Source organism: Columba livia, chromosome 6 (genome assembly GCF_036013475.1).
Source record: "Columba livia isolate bColLiv1 breed racing homer chromosome 6, bColLiv1.pat.W.v2, whole genome shotgun sequence".
Lineage (NCBI taxonomy): Eukaryota > Metazoa > Chordata > Aves > Columbiformes > Columbidae > Columba > Columba livia.
In genome coordinates this window covers 33108250-33122943 of record NC_088607.1, presented here as the reverse complement: position 1 = coordinate 33122943, position 14694 = coordinate 33108250, and the positions used below count along the sequence as shown (strand labels likewise).

The window sequence follows — 14694 nt, the reverse complement described above, 5'->3', positions numbered from 1 at the left end:
TATCTTTATCTACAACGCATAGCACACAGATGTGGATTTCAGCATGTTTTGTAGCAGAGCACATGCCAAGATCATTAAGTAAGAATGTCAGACTCCACAGTACAGCTCTAGTTGTGCTCCATCTGTTTTGAGCAAGCTTTAGTCCACCCGCCTGCCATAGGCTGTGAACACCGACCACACAATCCCACAAACACAGGAGAAAAAAAGAGCAGCTAGACTGCATAGCAAACAGTGATTTAAAGAAAGGTGTGCCAGGCAGGCAGTGGGGACGCTTTAATTGTCAGAGGTAGGCCTTTTGCGTTGAACTAACTTACAGAATAGCTATTACAAGTCAAGCTCAGCAAGCAGACACTTTTTGCTGTACATATTAGGATTGCCAAACTGAGAAGTTGAACTGTAGAAGTGCTCTGATGACTACATTGCTCAATTATGCAAATGATTTTAAACTTTCACACAGACAATACAGTTAATCCCTAGACTTACATATGCTTACAGATTTCAAGCTATAAAATTTAAGATCCTTTAAAAAAATCTGACACCTTGTTTGATTAGAACAGCTGCACTGTTATTACTGGAACTAGTTTCACTACAAGGAAGAATAAGCAGCAATGTGCAAGTGAAGAATGCAGTTTCAGAGTACGCTTTAACCAGCCTAGTAACACACTGATGCCAAAAACAATGCTGGTTTTGTCCTGCAGCTTTTCATTCTCAACACAGCACTTACCTAGCAACTACACAACAGCAGCATGAGCTGGTACAGTTCGCTGCAACTAACAGAAGATTAGCCTCTTTCAAGCACACTAATTTTCACTTGGGTTGACAAAACAATCAGAGTCACACTAAGTGTTCCTGCTCCAGCAGGGGGATTGGACTAGATGATCTCTTGAGGTCCCTTCCAATCCCTAACATTCTGTGATTCTGTGTGGCCACACAATTTGTGGACCCTGTGGAAAGTGGAGAACGAGGAGAGCATGAAGGGCAGGACGGCCCCTCCTAGCAACAGGCCAGCAAGATCTGTTTAAGCATAGCATGAAATGCCAAGGATAACTGATACATGATGACTGAATCTTTGCAGTTCTGTGGTGAGACAGGCATTTCAGCACATCTCTCCATCCCAGTCACTAACACTACGACAGCAACTCCTTCTTCCCCACAGGTGCAGCAGCAATTTATAGGCCTTTAAAGTGGAAGGATATCAGAAGGCATTCAGCATCCAACAGCATTCAAAGTCCCTGAAACTTCAGCTAGAACTATGTTGCCAGAAGAGCAAGCTACAAAGAGTCAAAGAAACTCTCCCATAAATAGCCCTTCTGACTGGAAGAAGAGGCCCTATGTAACTATCCCTTCCACACAGCATGTGGGGGTATCCTTACTTATTTACAGCTGTTTCAAGACAACATGTTTGACAGCATGTTGATTAGCAAACAAGAGGGTGAATATTTCTGTACTTATTGCTTTTAATTAAAAAAAAAAAAAGGCATTCCAAGAGCAAGACACAATCCAGGTTTACAAACCAAGCATGCATGGTTCCATAAAACATCACCACCACACTAAGCCAGATATTCCTGATAGCTTCAGTATTGATTGAACTGTTATGGCTTCAGCCACTCGTTCTCAGATGTCTAGTAATTCTGGGGGCGACTGCACGTCTGGAAACATCAAACCACAACAACAAAAGTATTAAAAGTAGAGTAAGAAAATGCCTTGGAAACTACCATGAAAGAAACAGCTCCAACCTGTAAAGTAGTAAAAGCTGAGAGAGACTAATTCTACCTACCTCCAGGTCACCTCCTGTGTGTCCCAAACAGTCTTTGTCCCCCTTAATGTAGTTATAGTTATAATCCAGTATCAGAACCAAGGAATACTTGCTGAATCCTTCACTCGTACATCTTTTGTTCCTCGCAAGGCTTTAAAAAGGGGGTTAGGGAAGGCAAGTACTGCAAGTACAAGCAGACAAAAAAGTAACTACTAGTACCCAAGACGAAGACAACATCCTGTGGACCACTACGACTCTCACTTCCAACAGTCATGACTGCTGACCAACTTTATTGAAAACAAAGCATGTACTTAGGCAGGAGGGTGGAGAGAGTGTTGCAAAGCAACACAGATGGGGGAACTTTCATTTTTAAGTGAGGAGGGGAAAAAAGTTAACAGATTACAGCAGACAGTCTGCTTTAACAGATTGCAAATACAAAATGGCCATCTACTTTGTTTTTAGGATGCTTCGCATCTTTGCTTGGCACAAGAGGATAGTCTGATCTCATCCATACCAGGCTGTGACTGACAAGTGCTCAATGTGTTTACTATTAAATACTGCCTCAGCAACTGATGTGTACACAATTGCTCAGACCTTACAAATGAGAAGCATGAGCAATCAAAGCAGACTAGAAGTCAGGCACAGGCTCTATTAGAAGTTTACAAGATGGGCAGCCACAAATTTAGAAGGCTATTCCCACCATTAGAGACTAAGGGCTTGACAAAGTGTACCCACTTTGGGAAGTTTTCTGAGACTCTGAAAGAAATTACTATCTTCTTGTTGATTTTAGAAGTAAAAAAAAACCTATACGTACTACAGCAGCACCGCATAGACACAAAACTTTAAAATTAAAAGATGTTTTAATTATGTGCTTCAAGTAATCTGCTTCTTGAGAGAAAAGAGAGGACATGCATTTAGCATAAGGTATTTCACATGCTTAGGTGCTTAAGTATAATAGCATGTATATAGTAAGGGAAAAGATTTCATTAAAACGAAGTTTTGCCAAAGACTATTATGTAGAGCAGTGAGTTTGAACCACTCCCTGTTTCCTGTGCATGACTCTTCAAGACAATTCACATGCAATTAAGAATTCTCTAATTCTCTACTAGTTCCATTCCCTAGGTTCCTTAAAGCTTTAGCCAAATTATTTTAGCGGAGTTGATTAATCCCAAATTGCAAACTCTCAGAATGAATCAGAAGTCAGTTTGCTTGGGATATGCGTGTCATAACAAGTCCGACACGTCAAAAGTCAGCAGAGGGCACTGTGACACACCCACAAATTAATATTTTGCTGCTCTTTTGGCCCTGAAATATAGTAGGTCAGTCTGAAGAGAATTCTGCTGCAGCTAAAACAACTGCTGCTCCTTCTAATCACCAGTTAAGACAACAAGTATTCCTGATGGCTGCCCAAACATGAACACAGGGATTCCTCAACTTACTACAGACTATGTAGAATATCCATAGCTCTCACATCCAACAAAAAGTGACCACACCAAAATTGAAACACTACATAAGAGAGAACCTCAGGTCTTAGCAGCTACATAGTGGTTAAAAATATTTCCGTCCTTCTCATGGCATTTAAGGGAAATGTAGTATTCGCCTTCCGAACTCGTGACAAACAAGTCAGAGAAACAAAGCCACTGGAACAGGTATGTCTGGAATGAGACCAGGAAGGAAAACAAAGCGAATAGAGGAAGACAGCATAATGGGCACTGAGAGAAGAGGACAAGAAGGGCAGTCTCAAGATCACTCAAATTAAAATATATCACATCACAATGACTCCTGTGCTTTCTACCTTCCTTTTCCATGTGAATTTTGCTCTATTAAGCAAAGTTAAACAATAGTCTTGAAGCCGTCCAAGTTCTCATTCCTGGGAAGGTGAACACTGGCAAACTATTTAAGTTCCATAGCCAGGAAACAAGGACACAAGAAGGTGGAGAGGACTTATAAATATTATCAAGGACTCCCTTTTTAGCAAAAATAATTAGGGCACATGAATGAATGACCAATAGCAACCAGAAAACCAAACTACGTAGAACCACAAAATACATTGTCCTTTATCACCTCTTGCAATAAATCTATGGATAGCAGTAGCTATTCTCTTCATTCCCTGTGCAATTGGTTAGGCCCATAGAAGACTAAATCCTCAAAACGCAAATGCTACCCTTAGCAATTCATAACTAACTTCACAAGAATCCGGTCATTAGAAATCGAGGTGCTCAGCATCACCGACATTACCCTTACAACCAACACAGTCCAAGTTGCTGTTAAAATAAAAATTCTCTCGTTGGCGCTTTTATGTAACAAAGCAGAAGCAGGTTCAGCAACTACATGTGACGTACAGACAGTAAACGTATGCCTCTCCCCTCTAGTGCTGCATACTGCCCCTGGGAAGACCACGCTGACAGAGTGCACAAACAGCAACTCTTCCCACAGCCTCTCTGTTCCAAACCAGTGTCGCCCTTTGCCAACCCTGGAACAGGATGCTCTACTTTGCAAGTTTCAGTTACCTGACAATTCTCAGGGAGGACGGGGAGAAGGACAAGGACTGCTACTTATCTAGGTGACCAGAGCACAGCAGGAAAATACACGTGGCAGCATGAGAAGGCTTCAGATGAAGTTACAGCAGATGGCTTAAAGGGGATGTTTGTTACCAACAAAACAGGGGAATCCTATTATGCCCTGCTTTGGGTCACACACTCCTGCCACATATTTTGCACTAATTCAGATGTTTGTTGCACTGCTTTGTGAGCAGATTCACTTAATTTGCCCAGCAAAGAGGCACACTCAGCAAATCTCAACTCAGGCGACCCACTAAGCACTGAGGTCCCCACAGACACAGAGCTACTACTCAGCAAGGAGCATGAGGAAGACTCAGTTGCTCGAATATTACTCAACATTTATTACAAAATACTGTTCACATTCAAAAGAGCAAAATTACCCCTCAGTTTCACGAAGGAACAATACATCACCTAAGAAAATGACTGGAAGTTGCACTAGAGTTTACTCTTTCTCAAATAGAAATTGGACAACATGCAAGATGACGCTTTTCATCTAAGAAAGTTCGTCCCTTTGGTTGCCAAAAACTCAGCATTAGAAACATGGGTACACGATAACAGTCCAGTCTCTCTCTTCATCTGCTGATGACCTATACTTACCAAGGACCTAATTTTCACACTGTAAAGTCCTCCTAGCCCTCTCTGCTCTGCCACAAATTAAAAACAGTTACCAACTAAATCGTACAGGTTAATTTGGATGAATTTACAAGCAAGGCTCACAATGTATGTGTGACAGGCACCAGCAGCCTGACCTTCTTGGCTCCATACCCATAGAAAACACACATTTGGAGTGAGAGACACGCGGTGCAACACAACCTGTGCCCACCGAGAGCCCGGTGCTGCTTCTGGGAGCACAAGGAGAGCTCAACCGCAGCCTGGCCAGGGCCGCTCCTGGGCAGGAACACCGCTCCCGCTACCTCGCTCCTTTCGGGGGGTGGGGAGGGCCGGCAGAACGCTTTGAAACCATTAAATTCCGAGAAGCGCTGCGGTTTGCTTTGACACGGCACCTCTAAGCCGTCGGCTGGCGCAGCACGGCGACACTTCGGCCTAGGCACCCGCCCGCCTCCCCGCCCCGCACAGGTCGGGCTCCGCACGGTACGGGCCCGCCGCAACGCAGGGAGCCGCCCCGCCTCCGCACCTGCGGCGGGAGCAGCGAGGCCGAGCCGTGCCGGGGCGCAGAGACCGCCGGGCTGCCCGTAGCCCAACAGCAGCTCAAGGGGCGTGCGGGGCACCGGCTGAGGGGAGCAGAAGGGAAAGAGGGAAGGGGCGCCGCCTCCCTGCCGGCACCGCCGCGGGAAGTCCCGGGAGTGCCCATGCCCCGCCGAGTGCCGGAGCTGCTCGCTGCCCGCTCCCCCGAGCCCAGTACTCACACGACAGCCCGCGAAATCATCCAGGAGACCATCGCGGCGGCCGCAGCGCGTCCCCTTCCCCGGCCGGGCCCGAATGGCCGCGGCTCCGCCTCCGCCCGCCCCATTGGCTCGGAGGCTGCGCGCATGCACCCTTGCGGCCGCGCGGGCCCGGGCGCGGCGGGCGGTGAGGGGGTCGCGGGTTCGGTCCCGCCCGGCGGCAGGAGGAGCGGGTGGGGTGGTCCCGGAGGGTGCTCACCGTAGCTGGGTCCGGTGGCGGGGACAATGCGCGCCCGGAGGGGCTGTAGGCAGCGCTTCACCGTCAGGAGGGACCCGCGGCTCCTGCCCGCAGGTGCCGGCTGTCCCCCGCCGTCCCGCTGCAGTGCCGGCTGCCCGTGGGCTGACGCGCGAAGGCGGCCTTTGCGCAACACCCGTGGGACCCGCACACGACGGAGATAGGAACATATATAACCAATTAAGAATGCAATAACCACCCTTTCTCCCCTGCTCATCTTCTCCCTTCAAAGCATGGTGACCAACTCCAGCGGGAAAGGCAAGCTGGGATGTACACCCCTCACCTTCACCTTTTCCTTGTGTTCCCCATGTGCTTACGTCCTGCTGTAGGACCTATCAAAACATTTGTTTCACCCATTGAAGTCACCCGGCACAGGCCTTGCTACCCCAGAGGCTGCTCATTTGCTGTGGGACGGAGCCCCCCGAGCCCCGCTGCCTGCCAGGGGGTCAGCTCGGGGCACAGCCCGCCAGCCGGGCTGGAGCCTCCCTTCCCGGCAGAGCGGTGCGGCCAGCTGGCTCCCCACGGCTCCAGCACCTGTCTGAGCCACCATGGGAAGGTGCCAGCTCCTCCAGCTTCCTCCTCAGTGCTTGTTTACAAGCACTTGATCCCAAAGGCTGTCTGAGGACATGTCCTTATGTGGGCCACACAGACTGCTACGTGCAGTTGATCCAAAACTTCAGGTGACCAGGAAGATACAAGTGGGAAGGATTAGCGCCCATGTGCACGGTTTCCTTTGTTTTGTCCCGTGCCACCTTGTTATCAGCCGCTGCCCAGGGCAGGATGCTGGGCAAGACATTCCACACTGTGACCCAATTCAGATACTCTTGACAAGCTTGTGATCTGGCAGGTCCAGACATGGATACTCCCTGATACCTCAGCTAATCCATTTCCACACACCAGCTTTACACTTCATGCAGAACTGTTCGTACACATAAAAACATAATATTTTGCTGAAATGGACTGTTTCATCTTTTCTCAGAAGAGGAGGCTGCAGAAAGTTCTGCCCGTGCCACGGCTGGAAACATTCAAATGTATTCTTCTGATACCAACAAAGGTAAGAGTGATACTTGAAGCAATAGATGCCGGTGCTTCTTAACGGGCCACTCAGCAGTGAAGGTAGGGAAAGAGGTTACTGTTTTCAGCACCAATCCTGCTGACTCTCATGGTGAATGATGTGCCAAGATCAGAATCCCTGTCTGTAGCAGAAATTAGTTATTCAATATGTATTTAAGTGGGGATAATCCATAGTTTTCCTGCTCATACTGTAAGAAGAAATAGCTTAAGCTTCATAAACTATTGTCTTATTCAGATGAGAAGTGCTTGGTGAATGCAGGATGGTTTCTGTTCCACAGGCAAGCTCCAGAATTCCTCCTCTATTCGAAGCAGTAAAACCCAGTCACAGGCATCTTTGCTTCTCTGAACCCTTCAAACATAACACATGAAGTCAGAAGGCTAAGAGTGACTTGGGAGAGAAAGCAGAGGGTAAATAAACAAGTACAGAACATTTCATTTGTCAGTGTTTGGAAACTGTCACTCTAGTTGTATACTGTGAAATTTGAGGCTTGCAATGGGAAAGTATACAATAATATAAAAATATTTTTTACCATGGAAGGATTTGGTTCTTGAAAATAATGATATTGACCATCTTGGGTCTATCCTTGCCTTGACCTCTGTAGGGGGTAACCAACGCAGAAAGAGGTAGAGAGGAATTTGTTCATGGGCAATTTAGAGTACACCATCTTATTTTTGAAACAGGCCTAACCTGAATGTATTCTTTGTTGCATTCAATGAAAGGAGAAATCTGAACCATGAGTTATATATACCCCTTGAATAACAAACCTCTCCAGTGGTAGAGCATACAAAACAAACCTGTGCAGCAAAGCATTTGAAATATAAATTACTTGGGAGAGATTACATTTTAGACTCCAGTTCTGTAAACTACTGCACAGACAGATCCTGCTGCCTACGTAATACTCCACTGAAGTTTGTGGCGTGCCAGTCCATCTAGAGCAAACTGTAAGACGAGAGCTCTAGTTTACAGCATACTAAATAAGCATACAATAGATTACTTCACTGCGAGCAATTGTGTGTTTGATACTATCTCAGAGAACCATTCCAGGAAGACACTGATACTTTTTTTACTGTCCAAGGTAGCATATACATTAATTCTATAGCAGCATATTTTATTTCATACGGAGTATTTTTAAGAGAAAAACACACTCTTTATTTTTTGTAAAGCCATTTTTCTTGTGTTTGTTGCCATGGCAATACTGTCTCTGGTGGAAAGCTAAATTTACATTTAAAGAGGCATTTTTTTAAAAAGGTAAAAGCAGATGGCTCCTAAAAGTAATTTATCTTGCTAAGAAGACTACATTTTATTTTATAGAATGTTTTGAGACAGAGCAAGAAGCTGGGTGGTGTTTGCTGGTTCCCCAGCAGACAGACACGAGAATGCCACAAGGACTTCCTCACATTCCAGTTTGCACAGAATAATAATCCACGCTCCTGCACAGCAGAAACAGAGAGAGCAGCATGGCAATTAAATCCATGCCATGTACTTATTCAAACTTGGGGTGTCTTACTCATATGTCTGTCTGTTTCATATGTAAGGAAGAGACTTGCAGCTATCTCATTACAGGATATTTTTAAGCCCTCCACAAGAGCTACTTGATGTAGTTAAAAGTTGCTTTAAATAGTTTTAACAGTGTTTGGAAAATGACTTGTAAAAGGCACCTGCCCTCAATTTTCTTTTTATTTCTTTGGGACAACACAATGTATGTATACAAACATAAATATTTAAACTTTCACCTCTTCATAAGTAAACAAACATTTTTCCTACTATGCAGCTGTGAAAACAGCAAATTAGTAACATTTAGGAAGATGCCAGCTAGTCTGATAAAGCTTTTGCTGCTGGCTGCAGGGTCTGTGGGATCTGGTCCCCGCACAAGGAGGATGAGCTCCCCAAATACAGCATGGCTTACATGCAGCTCCCCAAAATACATGTGTGATAATCACAGTACTGGGTTTTTCTTAACTTTGCTGTTTTATATGAATGTATCCTAAATTACTCTCAAATATAAACCAATTTGAAAAAAAATGTCAGAATTATTTCAGTTAATGAATCATACCAGAGACATTTATAATTTTGGAGCCAGAACATGGATTAGATGTTGCCAGTTTATTTGTTGAAACAACAGAATGGGTGAAGATTATTATTTCTTAGAATACTCTAGGCTGGTGTGAGTCCTATAACTCATATTTGTGAATGTGGTTGAAATTTATGGTTTATGCTGCCTTCAAATATTTAACTCTTCTTCCGTCTTTCCTGTGCACAAGGTGACAGCAAAGGAAGGCTCTGATCACCAGGCAAATAGCCCAGCAGACTTCCCGCCTTAATGGGATTTCATCTGAGAGTGAGCATTGGCCAAAACTGTGGACATTTCATTAAACCAAAGCAGCTGAAGCTTTTGCACAAACTTCTGGATGTGCCACTTCTTGCTCGCATATTCCAGCCCCACAGCGCAGCATCTCACTGGGGAACATGGCAAAGCCACTTTGTGTCTAACACAGCTCTACCTTCAGCGATTTTGTTTTTCCCAGTACAGACACAAACTTGTGGCTTCTTGTTATAATGTCTATTTTTTTTCAGAAACATGTTTGTATGAAATTTATTAATATTCCAAATTAGAAATGTAAAGCATGCAAATTAAAGAAAGGAAAATAAAAAGTTTTAAAAGGGTATTTCTGCATTTCTTTTAATCCGATAGGTTTAACCGCTGTTGTTCTCAGTTTTATTACACACAGTCTGACATTCCTTTTAAAGCTCTTGCTTCTATACTAATGAGTAAAATTCATAGGTTTCGACTAATTTCTTCCGCTCTTGTTAGCAGATATACCTACAAAGCCAAAGCCTGAAAGCTCACACAGCAACATAAAGGTAAATTCATTGTTTGGGGAGTTTCTTCAAGTTCATTTCCTGACTCTTAAGGCCCTAACAATTTCAATTAGTATTCATTTTAAGAAAGACAGGATTTGGAGTTAAAAAAAGAGACATCTAACAGGTTGCAGGAAGACTGAACTGCATTGTAGAAAGAAATCTTTGCAAGTAGAGAAGTCCACAAATGCAAGAACAGATGCAGAGGGTTTTTTTCAAGAGTACAAATGAATGATGTCCAGCACTCCTAATTCAGTGAGCTATAGGTTAGGGAAAGCAGACAAGGCCAAGACAAAGCACTGAAGGAAATCCAGAACAGCCCTCCTGTTGATATAAAGCTGAAGAATTTTCATCACTCCAGCATTAGCCTGTTTTGAGTGAAGCATAATAGAATACAAGCAGGCAATTTAGGCAGAATCTGATTAGTAGTATGAATATTTAAAAGGTACTCCACATACATTCAAAAAAAAGAAATCACCGTGCTGTGCAAAGGCTTATCACACAACTGTTGATTGGTTATATTAGTTTTTAAAGATTGGTTGTAATGGATTAAATGACTCTGGTTCCTTGTTTCTTAGCAGACACATAAGAGCATCCCTTTGGATTCTTTTTCCTCAAGGGAAATATGATCTAAAGAGGAAGGGGAAAGTTCAGAACAGCTCCATCTGAGACTTGTTCTCCTGGCAGCGCTCGTATGTGTGTCCATCCTACCTTATTGCTTCCATTTGGAGATGAAGACATATGAGATGCAGCCTCACATGGGAAAGCATGACAACAGAGGAGCTGGTGTGCAGACCATCAAAAACACCCAGGACACTGTCACAAAGCAGCAGTGCCATCTGTAACTGTTGCTCCCCTGATTATATACTGATAAGCTATAAATGGAGTTTTGACACGTGTTGCACATGGACCTGCAAACATTACTCCATAGAGAAGTGTAACCACACACCAGGGTTATGCAGCAGTGCATCACAGCAGGGCAGCCCACTGGGTGGATGTGTGTGGTTTATTTTCCCCCTGTTCCCAAGTAGAGTGGCATTAAAGCTGTTAACTTGTTCAAGAGCTGCAGCTGAATATTACAGTAAATATACGACTCTCTCATGAGAGCAAACCCATTTTAAATGACTGGATACACCTATTTTGGTATCTGATGATCCTCTCTCTCTGGGTTCTGAAATCTACATACAGAGATTCAGACCAAAGCCACCTGGGTAGTATCAACTCAGCTATATTCTATCTCTAATTGTGATGCATTACATTTCATAATTATAGCAATCTGTTGGAGATTTTTTTTTTTAAATACACTTTGTGCTTTTGATGTTTCTGATCACTATGGAAAGCTTATGCTATGTTATGGTCTGCTGACTAAGCTCATATGCACACCAGCTGCATTTTATCAGGGAACGTTTACCTTTTGAACTGGCTGATAGATTTTACTTAAAATGAAGAGGAGATATACATTCTTTGGCAACACTTAGAACCTTGTTCAGCACAATATCCATTTACAGAAAGTCATAGCCTCCAGCTAAACAGTGCACCAATCCATGGCTGTCAGGCCAAGAAAGGCAGAAAAAAAATGTATGTCTATATATCTGAGAAGGAGAAAGGACCCCAAGTTTGTCTGCTGCATAACAAAACCAGGATCAGCACACGTCATTTGGACAGATGTCTTGTCCTACCTGTTTCTGAAACCTTTCAACAGAGATGACACACCTTTTCTGAGCTATTTGTACTAGTCCTTCATTATCCTGCTAGGTAGCTTTTCCTTATACCAAAGTTAAAAACCTCTTGAACACCCCTTTACTCGGTTTATCCCACCTCCCCCAAGCATGGAAGTAAAATTGTTCATTTCTTCTTGCAGCAACTTTAAATACTGAAACCAGTACTTAAGCTATTACCTTGAAGAAACAACCCCAATTTGTCAACCATTTAATGGCACATTTTCTAGACCTTCAGATTCCATTTATTACAGCCAACTCTTTATTGAAACACAGAGCCCAACATACAACCAGAAGTTAGTCCTCAGCCAGCTGACTTCATTATGCCTTCCCCATCCTCCCTAAGACAGGTCTAGTCAAAACTGCTGACCACTAAATGCATTTAAGGAAGCCGTTTTGTTGTATAATATCCTATTTTTTTTTTCTTGGAGCAATGCTTTCTGCTTCATCATTGCTTGGGTTCATTTTCTCTCCATTCTCCTCAAAATTGTGGAAGAGGTCTCTTTTTATAGCTCTTTAAATCAGAAGGGAATATCAAATCATTTCATCTCACTTAAAGCAGAGACATAGAAATAATTCATTTACGTGTTGTGTCAGACAACCTTTGTTTTCTAGAAGCTGTGCTGCCGACAAAGATATCGATTTGAAGGCATCAGAACATTTTTGTTTCTTTAGTTTTGGTTTGTTTTTTTGTTCTGTTTTTTGATTTTCATAGGTAAATTGTTTTCCCCTATAGGAAACTGGGCATATGCATTTAAACTTGGAATTTGCCTTTAGTTTCCAGTCACTGGTTCTTGCCATGCTCTAAAGTGATAAATTAAAGAGCTCTTTCACACTCATTCTCTCTCCACAAGGATTCATGCATGCTTAAGTCACCTTCCAATTTCTTGACAAATTAAACTTCAAGCTTCTTTAAATGTCCTTTTTTTCCCTCTCTCTCCAGCCCCTGACTGCTTTATGGTAGATTTCTAGCTCTATCTCCAAATTTTTCCAGCACTTTCATAAACTGACATTGTAACTGAATTTCTGCTAACTCTTCATGACTTTGAATGGCACAAAACAATAAATCTGCCACCTACCTTTTATTCTCATTAATAGAGGCAATAAATTTTATCCTTTTAGCCACTCTGTCACATTAGGTGCTCACACTCCATTGTTTGTCCTTCGATCCAGGCATCTTGCGTGCTGCTTCTCAATGCTGCGGCTACCAGTCCGAAGGGCTTTTTTGGTGTATATATTTAATACAGCAAAATGTACTTTGCTTTGAAGAGCCCAGTTTATGAAGCACTTACACAAGGATGCTCTCGCTGGAAGTTAAGAGAGGTCCCCAGGAATCCTCAGCTCCCAGGAAAGAGGGAGCTGGGACAGATCCCAGAACAGGAGCTCCACTGTGTCCTCCCTCTTGCAAGTGGCACAAGGATTCAGCAGGGGATGCACAGTCCTCCCTTCCTCCCCACCTCTGACAAAGCCTCCCAGGCTTGTCCCGGGGTCTGAAGTCAAAGCTGTCTATGATATATAGCATGATCATACATGGTGTGCAGGTAGACTAACAGCAATAGGATCATCAGCTCTTGTATTGTATCCAACTTACACGGTTTACAAAACTTCTAGAGACAACATTCATGTCCACCTTGCAGGAAAGAAGTATTAATACTTCCTCCTTCCTACACAGAGTTACTACGGTCAGCACTGGAAAAAAACGGTAAAAATTACATAGAAAAAAATTACCCTTTTTTGTTTAGGACTGCTAAACCCAGCAGATACACACAGCAAAATACATCTGTTGATCCACAGGTTCCATACTTGAAATGGAAACCATTTGTTTCTGCCTGAAAGATCTTTACCATATTCTGCGGTGAAGAAGCCACTCTTCAGTCCCTTCCTCTGCTATTTTAACAGAACATTACATTACCAGCTAACGGGGTGCATTTCTGTGTAGTCGTGTATCCATAGAATACAAGTGCAAGCTGTTTAAGACATTAGCAATAACTGTCAAAGGCTCGAAGCCTCTCTGGGGAGCAGGGGGAGGCTTGCACAGTAATTTTGAGCACTGCTAGAAATCCCTGCCAGGCTCTGTTAGTCTGTGCTTGCTTCAGAAGGCAGTTGAAGATGCATCTCATACTAGGAACTCTGCCACCTTTTCTTTCCAAATAGCCTTTTAGTTCTTAGTGAAGCTAACTCTGAAAAATGGAGCACAGACAGTCTTTCAGCCTGTCTAGACATTCTGGATGCTGAATGTTTCATGCTCCAGTATAACATAGCTGGACCATAGCAGTGCAAAGTGGTGAAGGCAGGAAAAACAATAGGCAGAACTTCTGGTTTAACAGGCATAAATAAACTGCTGCTTTAGCTGCTCCAAGCTGCTAGTCTGCAGGAGGCTAGGAAACAATTATCTATATTATGTCAAGGAAGCTCTGTCTAGACTGATCAAAACCTCTTAGCATGGAGGTTCACCCTTTTTTGCATACCCCTTGTCTCTCAGAATTTGCTGGAAAGAACTGTTAGCCATCAAAAATCAACTCTGAAAGTCACCATCCAACAAGTCAAATATGGGATCAGGAGCTCCTTTAACTTCCTTTCCTATCACATTCCTTTATGGACACAGTTCTTCCACGTGCTTTTTTTTCAGTCTTCTCCCTCACATTTGAGAAACAATCCACGAAGGTACATAAAACCAGGTGTAACACACAGGAGGGGGAAAGAAAACCAACAAAAAACCTACAACCAACAGACCAAAACCAAACAAACTCACACACACCCTCAAAACCACACATACAACCAATGGACAAAAAAAAAGCTACAATGCAACCCAAAACTTCGAAACATCAGCAGCTCATCTCTGAAGTACTTAGGACAACTAACTTCACAAATGAGGGGTGCTCAACAATTAGGTTGATCAGCTGAATTGAGAATCCACCTTTATGGTTTTGAGTGGCTGTAAAGTTTAAGTGGTTGACCCACTCGGTTCTCAGATACAAATCAAGTACCCAACTTCCATCAGCCTTGGCATAGAAGTCTCGTGGCTAATGCAAATGCAGAAGGAAAGATATTAATATCTTCCCTTACTTAATTGTCCTGAAGGTAACA

General features: G+C 43.4%; 1 protein-coding gene and 1 long non-coding RNA gene across 3 annotated transcripts in view; one reads left to right on the top strand and one right to left on the bottom strand.

Moving 5' to 3' along the window:
• The window catches only part of REEP3 (receptor accessory protein 3), a 40829-nt gene extending 34689 nt beyond the window's left edge, over positions 1-6140 (bottom strand). Inside the window, exon 1 of one of the 2 annotated variants that reach the window (XM_065067888.1) lies at positions 5920-6140. In XM_065067888.1, the coding sequence (XP_064923960.1) occupies positions 5920-6125 (206 nt within the window). In that variant the 5' untranslated portion in view covers positions 6126-6140. Of the gene's footprint in view, positions 1-5684; positions 5802-5919 lie in introns of those variants that run through there. The other variant, XM_065067889.1, reaches the window with a different exon arrangement.
• Positions 6141-6279: 139 nt separating this feature from the next.
• On the top strand, positions 6280-9696 carry LOC110365133 (uncharacterized). The gene is made up of 2 exons (XR_010473555.1): positions 6280-7009; positions 9292-9696. It is a non-coding gene; the product is annotated as an uncharacterized LOC110365133 (long non-coding RNA).
• The last annotated feature ends 4998 nt before the right edge of the window (positions 9697-14694 follow it).